Raw genomic sequence first — 13250 nt, forward strand, 5'->3', positions numbered from 1 at the left:
AATTGTCTCGCCAGTATTTTGCACTAATGTGTTTATGTGTGCCAAACAAATGTTACCAGAGAGAGAAAGCAATTAATGGCTCTAGGATGTCCTGCTGTATTTATCTTGAACTTAATACAATGTTTGTCAAAAAATGTATTTTACCATTGAATGATGAGTCAGAAATGCTGGATAAAATGTTACAGAGAGCTCATAGGGAACAAGTTCTAGGTACTCTCCTCACTATGTGGTTTTGTTCTGGACTTAGGATCATAAGAAGTCCTATTATTTTTGTTAGCAATATTCTACTGAAAAACAGCCTCTCGGTTCAGTCTCTTCTATATTATTTATAGAAAAACTCCCAATTTGATTTCATGGTATATTAAATTTTAATTTTACTTTAAAAGCTAAAAATAGGGCTGGAGAGATGGCTCAGAGGTTAAGAGCACTGGCTGCTCTTCCAGAGGTCCTGAGTTCAATTCCCAGCAACCACATGGTGACTCACAACCATCTATAATGAGATCTGGTGCCCTCTTCTGGCATTCAGGCATTCGTGCAGGCAGAACACTGTATATGTAATTAAATAAATAAATCTTTAAAAAAAAAAAAAAAAAAAAAAAAAAAGCTAAAAATACTAGTATATGTTTTTGGTTTTTTTGGTTTTTTGGAGTCAGGGTTTCTTTGTGTAGCTTTGTGCCTTTCCTGGAACTACTTGGTAGCCCAGGCTAGCCTCGAACTCACAGAGATCCACCTGGCTCTACCTTCCGAGTGCTGGGATTAAAGGCGTGCGCTACCACCGCCTGGCTACTAGTGTATGTTAATATTAAATCTTTATAAATGTTGCATGAAGTGATTGGGGAACTTTTGAAATTTTCTTTCACATTTATTTGTGTGTTGTGGAGGGGAATGTGGGTGTGCAGTGGTGTGCATGTGGAGGTCAGAGGACAAATCTTGAAGCAGTTCTTTTCCTCTGCCGTGGATGCACACTTACCCAATAAACCATCCCACTGGGCCTGGGAGTTATTTTTTAATATGGGATCATATAACATTTAAAGGCCTAAAACATTTCTTTGTATTTTTTTTTCTTTTTTGCTTTGTTTTATTAGACAAATCTGTAGCCCAGACTAACCTTGAAACCATGGTGATTGATGTTCCTACCTTAGCTTCCTGTTTTGACCATGAGCCATGACCCACACACACACACTTCTTTTTGATAGATCATGAAGGACAAATCACTTCCCTATGTTGGCCTGCTTTATCTGAAAGTTGTAATCACAGTTGGGCTCTATTACTTATGTTTTAACATGCTGCTTGTATTTCTCTTTCTTTGTTTTCAGATTTGGGATGGGAATTGAATTCCGTGAAGGCTCTCTAGTAATCAATAGTAAAAATCAGTATAAGCTAAAGAAAGGTAATTTTTATATGCATACAGTAAGAAAATAATTTTTTGAGTAATGCCCTGTCATTCCTTTTCTGCACCCTTCTGTAGCCACTGACTGGTCGCCATTTTATTATTTTAGGAATGGTTTTCAGCATCAACCTGGGATTTTCAGACCTGACCAACAAAGATGGGAAAAAACCAGAAGAGAAGACCTATGCCCTGTTCATTGGTGACACCGTGCTTGTAGATGAGGTGTGCTATCTCTTTAATTTTCAGTGTTGGTGAACTAATCTTTGAAGTCTATTGTGGACTCTGGTGCTTGTGGTCTTTATTAATGGTTGCTAACTAGTGAAGTCCATTACCTAGACTTGATAGAACAGTTAGGAATAAAGACTTTCTCTGGCCAGGCCATGAGTACTTTAAATCAGGAACTAATTCTGATATTTCATGTTCATTTGTATGTGTGTATGTGACTTTGAATGTTTGCATATATGTGTGTACAAATGGACACACAGAGACCAGAAAGGGGCATTGGGTATCCTTACCATTCCCTGTGTATTCCTTTGGGGCAGTGTTTCTCCCTGAATCTAGAACTCCAGTTTTGGTGGTGAGGCTTAGTAACAAAAATTCCCTGGAATCCTCCTGTCTCACTCAGTGCTGGGGTTACAGCTATGTATGATCACACCCAGCTTTTTTGTGAATTCTTCATTAGTAAGTGTTCTCCTCCCGTGGCTAGCCATCTCCTCGATCCCAGAATTGATTTTTGGTTTGTTTGTTTTTCAAGTGTGTGTGTGTGTGTGTATGAGTGCCTTTGGAGGCCAGAGGCCTTTGAAGCCCTGAAGCGGGAGTTGCAAGCAGTTGTGGGTTGCCCAGCATGTGTGCTGAGAACTGAGTTCAGGTCTTTCCTGTGCAATAGCAATATGCACTTAGCCACTGAGCCGACTCTCCAGTCCAGAATTGGTTTTAGTGCTGATAGTTTGTTCCATTGTTCGTACTAGAAGCTAAGAACCTATGTGTATTATCACATCTTTTGATCTTTATAATATCTGTATAAAGAAGGCAGTTTTATTATTCCCATATACAAATAAAGAGGCTTAAAAAAAGAAAACACAAATGCTACAGGGCTAGGTAAAGCCAGATTTCAAATAAACCATTGCTCAAATTGTATGTTCTAAAGAGAAACTGGGAGAGTAAAAACAATTTTTTTTTTAAGCATTTTAGAATCTGGAAAGTTCATGATATTGCCCAGATATGTGGTAAGTTAAAAGCAAATGTTCACTTCAAGTTGAAGGTCTAAATTCTCTTTTTGTTCTAGGATGGCCCAGCCACTGTTCTTACTTCTGTAAAAAAGAAAGTAAAGAATGTGGGGATTTTCCTAAAGGTGAGAAAGCTCTAAGTGCTTGTTACAGGAATCTAAGTACAGTAGAAAAGTTAAGCAACTTTGGTTTTTTAAAAAAACAGTAAACGGTGTTATTTACTTTATTCCCACAGAATGAGGATGATGAAGAGGAGGAGGAAGAGAAAGATGAGGCAGAGGACCTTTTGGGAAGAGGCTCTAGGGCAGCGTTACTGACAGAAAGAACCCGGGTAAGTTGACTGCTGGGAATCAGATGGGCCATTCCATGCTAATTAATCTGTAATCCCAACACTCAAGAGGCTGAGGCAGAGAAGGACCAGTTTCATTCCTGCTAGGGCCCCATAATGCTAACCACAGAGGCGTCAGGAGACTGACAAAACAGTGATGTCCTGTCACGTGCTGCACGTGTCCTGTGACTTGATTCTCACTTTGCTAGAATGAAATGACTGCAGAAGAGAAGCGGAGAGCACATCAGAAGGAACTGGCAGCCCAGCTCAACGAGGAAGCCAAGAGGAGGCTGACAGAGCAGAAAGGGGAACAGCAGATTCAGAAGTAGGAATCCACACTGAGTGAGACTGTTGTCTAGAGATCTGTGACTGTAGAGATTTCTCAGTTATCTTTTTCATTTTGTTTTTTATAACACCACTCCAGAGCTCGCAAATCTAATGTGTCCTACAAAAACCCATCTCTGATGCCTAAGGAACCACATATTCGGGAAATGAAGATCTACATTGATAAAAAATATGAGACTGTGATAATGCCCGTATTTGGCATTGCCACACCCTTCCATATTGCCACAATCAAGGTACCAGTACTCCCGGGTCAGGTGTCACCTGTCAAGTTTTTAAGATTCCAGTTGTATTTACTTTACTAATTTCTGCTCTTCTCCCATTCTGAATTTCATCCTACACTTCAATGGGCTGCTTTCTGCCTCTCCTTTATCTCCTGCTCTTTTTCCATTCCAGTTTTCAATTGGTAGGAAATTCAATTAGTCTAGAAAGATAATTTGCCAGTTATTTGGTTTTTTTAATTTGTTTGTGTTGTATATGTGTATGTTTTGTGGGGGGCATATAGGTGCATGTGCCATAGGTAAGTGTCAAGGGTCTTAACTGCATAGCTCTCTCTACCTTATGGTTTGAGACAGTCTTTCATTGAGCTCTAAGCTGAGTGATTGGCTGAAGTAGCTGGCCACCAAGCTCTGGAAACCCACCTGTCTCTGCCTGCCCTTAGCCCTAGGATTATAGCTGTCCATAGCACACTTGGATTGTATGTGGATGCTGGGGATCCAAACCTGGGTCATCGTGTTTGTGCGGCAAGCACTTAACTCCTGAGCATCTCCTGTAGCCCCTAGAATTTGTGTGTTTCTTTGATTTGTAACCATTGTTTAACATTAAAGTGGATCCCTGTCATAAGATACTTTTATAATTAGGTTATTTATTTACTTACCTACTTATTTATTTTTGAGAGGCAGTCACTTAATCATGTAAAAAACACTGCTTAATGTGCCTATCTCAATTTTGGTTCTGTTTCATAGGTTTAACTCAAAGAGCAGCAAAATTCAGACTTTTTCTTCTGCAGCTAGGAATTGAACCAGGACCATGTACACTTTAGATAAACGCTCTGCCATTGAGCTTCATTCTCAACCCCTTGTACTCTTAGCTGCTAATGTCATTTTAACCTCCATAGTCTGGTAACAAACCTAACTTTTCTCTCTTTCTTTGAACAGAACATAAGTATGTCTGTGGAAGGAGATTACACTTACTTGCGAATCAACTTCTATTGTCCAGGCAGTGCTCTGGGCAGGAATGAGGGCAACATCTTTCCTAACCCTGAAGCCACTTTTGTCAAGGAAATGTGAGTCCCCAAGATACAACTGTCCCCAACCCTTGCCAGTGGAGCAGTGTTCTCAGGTGTTCATTGTTTGCCGCATCTTTCCTAAGAAGCCACTGCAAGACCTGGTGGTACTTGTTTAGGTTTGCATGATGACTTTGTAATAGTTTAAGTATCCTAGTTTAGAATCCTTGTAAGCAATTTTATATTCACGGTACACATTTTGCAGTGAATCCTCAGGTAAAAAATATGTGTGGGCCAACTATGGTGCCCAGGTACAGCTTGAAATCCACATTCAAGAGGACCTGTCTCACAAAAAAAACAAAAAAAAATAAACAAACAAACAAAAAAACCCATGAAAGAGGAAGAAAGAAAGTGTGCTACATTAAATTCTGTTTTCTGTTCCTTCGTGGAGTGGGATGGAATATTAGGAGATACTATGTCAAATGTGAAAAAAATATCAGTGTGATTTCCCTTCTCCAGTGGATTAGCTATTGATATTTTCCATTTTAAAGACTTTTTTTTTCCTGATTTCCAACCATTCCCATATTTAGTGGTAGTTTTTTTGTTGTTGTTGTTTTTTATAAAAAAAAAAAACATTAAGCCATCTGGGCATGGTGGGAGCAGGGAGGTGTGCAGCTGGAGGATCAGGACTTCAAGGCCAGCCTTTGAACAAAGCAAGGTCAAAGCCAGCTTGGGCTATGTGAAATTGTCTTTTAAAAGATAGTCTTAGAAAGAGAGAGTCGGTAGAGTGGTTGTCATGCAAGCATAAGGACCTAAGTTCAGATCTCGCCGGACCCACGTACTAAACACCAAAAGAACAGGTGCAGCGGCTTGCGTCTGTAGTTCCAGGTAAAGACAATGGGGACCTCTGATCTTGCTAACCAGCCCATCTATAGGGATCTGTGAAAGAGCCTCTCAAAAAAGGTAGAGAGAGATTAAGAAGGACATTCAGTGTTGACCTCTGGCCTCCACACAAGCACACACATCAGCATGTACACACAACAGAAAGATTAACCACTTACAAATTATAGTAATGGGCTCAGGTCGCCTATCCTAATATCTATAAAAATGGTCGTCCTTCTGTAGTACATACCGAGCTTCAAATATGAAAGCACCTGGAGAACAGACTGTACCAGCCTTAAATCTTCAGAACGCTTTCCGAATTATAAAAGAAGTACAAAAACGTTACAAGACCCGAGAAGCTGAAGAGAAAGAAAAAGAGGTGAGTCTGAACACAAGCACCTACGTGCAGGTGTTTGGGAGTCCATGTGAGGATACATACACACTCACAGACTGTTCTGTAACACTTAGGGAATTGTGAAACAAGATTCACTGGTGATCAATCTAAACCGGAGTAACCCAAAACTGAAAGATCTGTACATTCGTCCAAACATTGCTCAGAAGAGAATGCAAGGCTCACTGGAGGCTCATGTCAATGGTATGTATGAATGACCTCTCGTGTGCCAGGACTGTAGCTTCAAGAGAAGTGCTGGGAGGAACCCACATTACAAGACAGCCAGGATGAATGGGAACTTGATATGTGGTGCTTCCTCTGACCCTGTTCAACTAAGTTCCCTGTCTTTGGCCTAACCTACGATACTACTTGACACGTGGTGACCTCGTTCTTTGTCCCAGGTTTCCGCTTCACGTCTGTTCGAGGAGACAAAGTGGATATTCTGTACAATAATATTAAGCACGCTTTGTTCCAGCCCTGTGACGGGGAGATGATTATTGTCTTGCACTTTCACCTCAAGGTACACTCTTCTACCTAAGCTAGCTGTGATTAAAGCTCTCAGCAAAAGCTTAATATTCTTTTTTGTTGTTGTTGTTTTTTGTTTTTTCGAGACAGGGTTTCTCTGTGTAGCTTTGCGCCTCTCCTGGAACTCACTTTGGAGACCAGGCTGGCCTCGAACTCACAGAGATCTGCCTGCCTCTGCCTCCCGAGTGCTGGGATTAAAGGCGTGTGCCACCACCGCCTGGCTTAATATTCTTTTATTACATAAAATCATAATCATTAAAGAGGTTTTAATAACCAGCAGGAGTGAGCATGCCTGTAATCCCACTACTCAGGAGGCAGAGGCAGGTAGATCTCTGTGAGTTCAAGGCCAGCCTGGTCTACAAAGTGAGCTCTAGACAGCCAGGGCTATTACACAGAGAAACAGTGTCTCAAATCAAAAGGAGGAGGGAGGGCTTTAATAATATGTTTATAAAGTACAGTGGCCCGGTGACTTTGATTAGGGTTGCCTGCAGGAGTGTAGTTGAAGTTATTTACAGGAATCTGGGCACCTCTTAAGTGACTACTGAAGAAAATGTCTCTCCCTTCGCAACCCAGGTTCTTTCTCTGTACAATAGGGTGTTGACAGATAACCACTGCTGTGACGTCATGAGTACAGTGGTTAGATCATTCCCAGAGGACTATTCTGCCCCATCTGACGTTGTTTCTCCCTTTCCTCTACAATGTTCCTCAGCCATGAAGGGAATGATGGGAGTCCTATTTATGCATGAGCATGCAACAGTCATTTGGTCTTAGTACTTTGACCAGTTACAAGTTTCTGTAGTTAGCACTGCACAATGCAAAAAGAAGCTTCTCTGACCAAAGATGAGATGACAGCAGAACTAATCTGTAGGGATTAACATAATTATTTAGAAGGTAATTTGATAGGTGTATCTTATCCATTTAGCAAAACAGCAGCTGTGGTTTCCCCCCTGGGAAGTCTGACCTGCCACCTCATGGCTTTTGAGTAGGTTTCCAGTGACAGGTGACTTCTCTCCTGTGAGGTGGGCCTCAGTTCCAGTCAGGGGTTGGTTGCCCTGTGATGGGTTTGCCGCTGTTGCACCAAGGACACCTCTGACCATTCAGTCAGTAGTGTCGTACATAGTGTGTTTTTAGGTTTGAAGTATTTGGGGCTTGGGGAAGTTTGTTTGTTTGTTTGTTTTGTTTTTTGAGACAGAATTTCTCTGTGTAACAACCCTGGCTATCCTGGAACTTGCTTTGTAGAACAGGCTGGCCTCAAACTCAGAGAGAGTTTCTCTGCCTCCCAAGTGCTGGGATTAGAGGTGTGCACCTCCATGCCTGACTGTGTTTTGTTTCTTAAAGCATCTTGTCTTTTTGTAGATTGGGTGGCCTAAGTCTTCTAATTTTCCTGTTCTCTCTGGTTTATCATTAGAATGCTATCATGTTTGGGAAGAAACGACACACAGATGTACAGTTCTACACAGAAGTTGGAGAGATCACCACGGATTTGGGGAAACATCAACACATGCATGATCGAGATGACCTCTATGCCGAGCAGGTCTGAGGAATTCAGAATGGTATTTACAGAGTAGTAAGAGTAGGGTTAAGTATGAGCTGAGGGATGTATTTTATGCTCCTAAATAGGTACCAAATAACTTCAGTAGCTGCTCTGGTGAGTCAGTGTAATGACTTATGAACTAAGCATAGGCTAGACAGTCAGCTCTATAGTTTATGGTTTGAGCCTTAAACACAATCAGGTGTCAGAGTAAGGAAAATTAAAACTACGAAAGAATTCTGAACTTTTTGAGGGGAAATACTGTTAACAAGTCATATGATGACTGTGAATAATACTCTTTTCCTCCACAGATGGAACGAGAAATGAGACACAAACTGAAAACAGCCTTTAAGAATTTCATTGAAAAAGTGGAGGCTCTAACAAAGGAGGAGCTGGAGTTTGAAGTACCGTTTAGGGACCTGGGGTAATATACTTCCTCTTCCTCTTGTCTTATCCTGAAAGCTCATGGGTCTAGGTTTTAGGGAATGGGTTATTGTTTCTTTAATAATTTAACATCACATATACTCTTTCTTCCAATAACTGATAATCATTGAGATAACAACTCAAAGATTGTAAGGATTTGGGGCTAGAGAGGTGGTTCCAGGAGGACCTGGGGCCTCTGGCCTCTGAGCACCTGCATTCACTCACACATGTCCACATGCGAGCACACATGTACAAGGAATTTTTTTAAAAAGTAGATACATATATTTTTTAAATCTTTTTTTGTTTCTTTGTTTTTGTTTTTTGAGACAGGGTTTCTCTGTAGCTTTGGTGCCTGTCCTGGAACTCGCTCTGTAGACCAGGCTGGACTCCAACTCACAGAGATCTGCCTGCCTCTGCCTCCCGAGTGCTAGGATTAAAGGTGTGCGCCACCACTGTCCAGCTCATTTTTAAAATCTTAAGGGTTTACATGAGTGATTTCTTTGGGAGCTGTTTGGCCAAGGGAAGATGCTTGTTTTATGCCAACAGCAGTCTCTGGTGTAGTAAGTGGACTGTTTTCTTACTCTCTTTCAGGTTTAATGGGGCTCCCTACAGGAGTACCTGTCTCCTTCAGCCCACTAGTAGTGCACTGGTAAATGCTACAGAGTGGGTGAGTATTCTTGCATCCCTTTATTGTTGCTTTTAATTTTCTGGTCCTTTCCTTTTCACTTTTCTTCCCATCCCACTGTTCAGAGATTAAACCCACAGTCTGCTGCTTGCTGAGGACATGCTGTACTGCTGAGTAACACCTACATCCTTCTTGCTTACTCTTAGTAACAGAATTGTTAGAAAGGGGAAGGAGCCAGGGGTGGTGGCGCATGCCTTTCATCTCAGCACTTGGGAGGCAGAGGCAGGCAAATGTCTGTGAGTTCCAGGACAGCCTGGTCTACAGAGCAGGTCCAGGACAGCCAGGACTACATGGAGAAACCTGTCTCAAAAACCAAAGCGGGTGGGAGAGCGGGGAGAGGGATTCCTTTTGATCCTAATTATTGTGATTTTCATCTTGTGATGCCTAGCTCAGATTTAAAATTTATTAAGCAAATGATTCTTCTAAAGCGTCTGTAGTAGTTAAAAAGCTTCTTTGAGGATTCCCTGAATTTATTCTCCTTGAGAGAAGCACTAAAAGTTCTTAGTATGTGCTTTTATCTTTAAAAACAACAACAAGCTGGGAGGTGGTGGAGCACGCCTTTAATCCCAGCAGGGAGGCAGAGACAGGTGGATCTCTGAGTTCAAGGCCAGCCTGGTCTACAGAGGAAGATCCAGGAAAGGCACAAAGCTACACAAAGAAACCCAGTCTCAAAACAAAAACAAAACAAAACAAAAAAAACAAACACCAACAACAAATTTAAAAAAAACAAAACAGTTTTCCTTTGTGTGGTGATTTAGATTCTGTAATCGTTTGAAAAATGCTTGGAGGGAAGTTTACATTATAATGATGCAACTCCTGTTTTGACAGCCACCTTTTGTGGTGACATTGGATGAAGTGGAGCTGATCCATTTTGAGAGGGTCCAGTTTCACCTGAAGAACTTTGATATGGTGATTGTCTACAAGGATTACAGCAAGAAAGTCACAATGATCAATGCCATTCCTGTCGCCTCTCTAGACCCCATCAAGGAGTGGCTGAAGTAAGTAAACCTGCTGGCCACTTTCCATTTGCCCTGTATTATAAAATGCTATGTTTGTTACACCATGGTGTGTGCCTGTAGTCCCAGCTACTCAGGCGCCTGAGACAGAAGAACTACCTGAGCCCAGAAATTGGGGTCCAGCCCAAGTAATACATGAGAATCTTGTCTCTGGGGTGTGTGTATATTAGGTGATACAGTATACACCCTCTCTTCTCTTTAATCGTCTTCATTCACCTAAACAGTTGACTTCTACTCTGATTAATCTATACTTGTATGAATTTATGTGACTATAAATCTAGGAACCCCAACTGAGAGAAAACATACAATACTTACTTTCTGAGACTGCCTCAGTTCTCTTATATGCTGCCTACAGTTGCATTGACATTTATGTATATCAGGTCCTTATCCATTCTTATACACCTGAGTTGGTTCCATAGCTTAGCTTCTGTGAACAGGACTGCAGTAAACATTGATATGCAAATACCTCTGTGACATATTGGCTTGGCGTGCAAAGGTGGATTGGATTTCTAGTCTTTTGAGAAAGCTTCATATTGATTACCACAGAGATTGAATAAGTGTATAAGGATTCTCTTGTCCACTGTCATTTGTTTTTTTCTTGGTGACATATTCTGACTAAAGTAAGATGAAATAATCTTGTAGTTTTGATCTTTGTTTCTCTGATGGCCAGTGAAGCTTAACATTTTTTTCATATTTTCATTAACAATTACATTTCTTTTATGAATCTGTGTACCTGTGTGTATGGATCTGTACTATATGTGTGCAAGAACCCATGGAAGCCAGAAGAGAAGTAGATATTGGAAACTGAACCAGGGTCCTCTACAAGAGCAGTAAGCACTCTTAACCTCTGAGCCATCCCTCCGGCCCCAGATGTTCTACGTTTATTTATTTGTTGGCCAGGGCATGCAGCATCATGCCACAACTCACATGTGGAGTCAGTTCTTTCTTCTACCATGTGGGTTCAAGGGATGAAACTTAGGTCATCAGGTTAGCAGGTGCCCTTACCCGATGAGTCTTTTCACTGAGATTTTGTTGTTCTTAAGACAGAGTCTCATAAAAGCAAGGCTGACCTCAACTCAATATGTACCACCAAGGGTAACCTTGAACTTCTATCATGCCTCGACCTCCTGAGTGCTAGGATTGCTGGTTGTGTGCCCCCACACAGTTTATGCAGTTTTAGAGATCAAACCCAGGGCTCTGCATACTAGGCAAGAACTCTACCAACTGAGCTACATCCCCAGGCTCCTGTCTGTTCATTAACCTATTTATTGTTAGTTTGTTTTGATTTCTTGTTAAGTTTTGAGTTCCTAGTATTTTTTCATTTTTATGTATAGATGTTTTGCCTACATGTATGTCTGTGCATTACTTGCATGCCTGGTGCCCACGGAGACCAGAAGATGGCATCTTATCCCTTGGAACTGGAGTTATATATGGTTGTAAGCACCCATGTGCTTCTAGAAAAACAACCTTTGTCTTTATTCTAGACATTAATCCTCTGTCAGATAACTGGCAGAGATTTTCCTCCCATTCTGTAGGCTGTCTTCACTCAGTTAACTTTGGCTATATGGCTTTTAAATTTTATGAAGTCCTATTTGTCGTTTGTTTGTTTTTCTTTTCTTTTTTTTTTTTTTTGGTTTTTCGAGACAGGGTTTCTCTGTGTAGCTTTGCGCCTTTCCTGGATCTTGCGCTGTAGACCAGGCTGGCCTCGAACTCACAGAGATCCGCCTGCCTCTGCCTCCCGAGTGCTGGGATTAAAGGCGTGCGCCACCACCGCCCGGCTGTTTGTTTTTCAATACAGGGTTTCTCCTAGCTATCTGCAACTCACTCTGTAGACCAAGCTGGCCTCGAACTCCCAGAGATCCACTGCCCAGCCCATTTGTTATTTGTTGTTGTTGAGGGGCGTGCAAGTATGTGTTCAGTGTGAGATAAGGATCTAGTTCCATTCTTTTACAAGTGCATATTCTTTTTATAATATCTCTTTGTTAACTAATGAGGCTAACTTCTCCGATGTATATTTTTGCCATCTTTGTCAAAAATCATGTGACTATCACTATGTCTACTAGATCTTCTGTTCTGTTCCTTTGATCTGTGGTCTGTTTTGTGTAAGTACAATGCTATTGTTGTTACTGTGGCTATAATACAACTTGAAATCAAGAATGATAGTATGTACATTTTACTTTCTTGCTCAAGATTGCTTTGGGTAACTGAGTTCATATGTGCTTCCAATTTTAAGGATTTTTTTTTTCCATTCGATTGTTTGTTTTACATTTTTGTGAAGAATGCATTGGAATTTTGATTGGACTTACATTGAATCTATAGATTGCTTTTGGTAAGATAGCCATTTTCACACTATTAGTTTTTCCAGTCCATTAGCATGGAAGATATTTCATTATAGAGGTCTTTTACACCTTTGGGTTTATTCCAAGGTTTTGACATGTGGATGGGGGTATTGGTTTGGGTTTGGATTTTTGTTTTGTTTCTGTTTTTTCGTTTTGAGACAGGGTTTCTATGTATAGCCCTGGCTGTCCTAGAACTCACTCTATTGACCAGGCTGGCCTCAAACTCACAGATATACCCCTGCTTCTGCCTCCCTAGTGCTGGGATTAAAGATGAGTGCCACCACTGTCCGACTTAATTGATCTTACAACGTTTGGTGTTTTCTTATTCCCATCTCACTTAGTATTATCATACTGTGTTTTCTTATCTGTGACTTCAAGAATGTGGTTTTTTTTTCTTCCGTTTGAAGGATTCCTTCTGGTATCCGATTTCAGTTTGGTTTTCTTCAATGTTTTTCTCTGTATGGACTTCCTCTTTCATAGCTTATATTATCTTTTTTTTAATTTAACTTTATTTTCTGTGCATTGGTGTGAAGGTGTCAGATTCCCCTGGAACAGGAGTTACAGACAATTGTGAGCTGCCATGTGGGTGCTGGGAATTGAATCTGGATCCTCTGGAAGAACAGCCAGTGCTCTTAACCACTGAGCCATCTCTCTTGCCCCATGGCTTATATTTTCATAGCTTATATTCTCTTATTTCCTTCAGCAATAGTGTTCTTTTGGAATTTGTTTAGGAGTTTAAGTGGTCTTTGCTTTCTGTGTTCTTTTTCTGAAATTTCATCTAATCCACTCACTACAGGCCATAAGGGTTGATGATTTGGGGAGGAGTGATGTCACCTGCTTGTATATTACTGCTCCTTGGTTGGATTTGTTTCCCTCCCCCACCCACTACCTTATTGTTTCAGGTTACAGTCTTGTTTTCCCCAGCTAGACTAATAGCCAAGTCACCA

At 41.0% G+C, this 13250-nt stretch overlaps 1 protein-coding gene across 1 annotated transcript in view; it reads left to right on the forward strand.

The window, feature by feature from the left end:
• The window catches only part of Supt16h (SPT16 homolog, facilitates chromatin remodeling subunit), a 37511-nt gene that overhangs the window by 17996 nt on the left and 6265 nt on the right, over window positions 1-13250 (forward strand). The window contains exons 9-22 of the mRNA XM_052733298.1: window positions 1317-1390; window positions 1500-1612; window positions 2676-2741; window positions 2852-2947; window positions 3154-3269; window positions 3369-3522; window positions 4444-4571; window positions 5637-5772; window positions 5862-5988; window positions 6186-6304; window positions 7718-7843; window positions 8152-8264; window positions 8855-8930; window positions 9777-9946. Coding sequence (XP_052589258.1) covers window positions 1317-1390; window positions 1500-1612; window positions 2676-2741; window positions 2852-2947; window positions 3154-3269; window positions 3369-3522; window positions 4444-4571; window positions 5637-5772; window positions 5862-5988; window positions 6186-6304; window positions 7718-7843; window positions 8152-8264; window positions 8855-8930; window positions 9777-9946 — 1614 coding nt within the window. The remainder of the gene's footprint in view (window positions 1-1316; window positions 1391-1499; window positions 1613-2675; window positions 2742-2851; window positions 2948-3153; window positions 3270-3368; window positions 3523-4443; window positions 4572-5636; window positions 5773-5861; window positions 5989-6185; window positions 6305-7717; window positions 7844-8151; window positions 8265-8854; window positions 8931-9776; window positions 9947-13250) is intronic.

This window comes from Peromyscus californicus, unplaced genomic scaffold (genome assembly GCF_007827085.1).
Source record: "Peromyscus californicus insignis strain IS unplaced genomic scaffold, ASM782708v3 Scaffold_12__1_contigs__length_115047231, whole genome shotgun sequence".
NCBI lineage: Eukaryota > Metazoa > Chordata > Mammalia > Rodentia > Cricetidae > Peromyscus > Peromyscus californicus.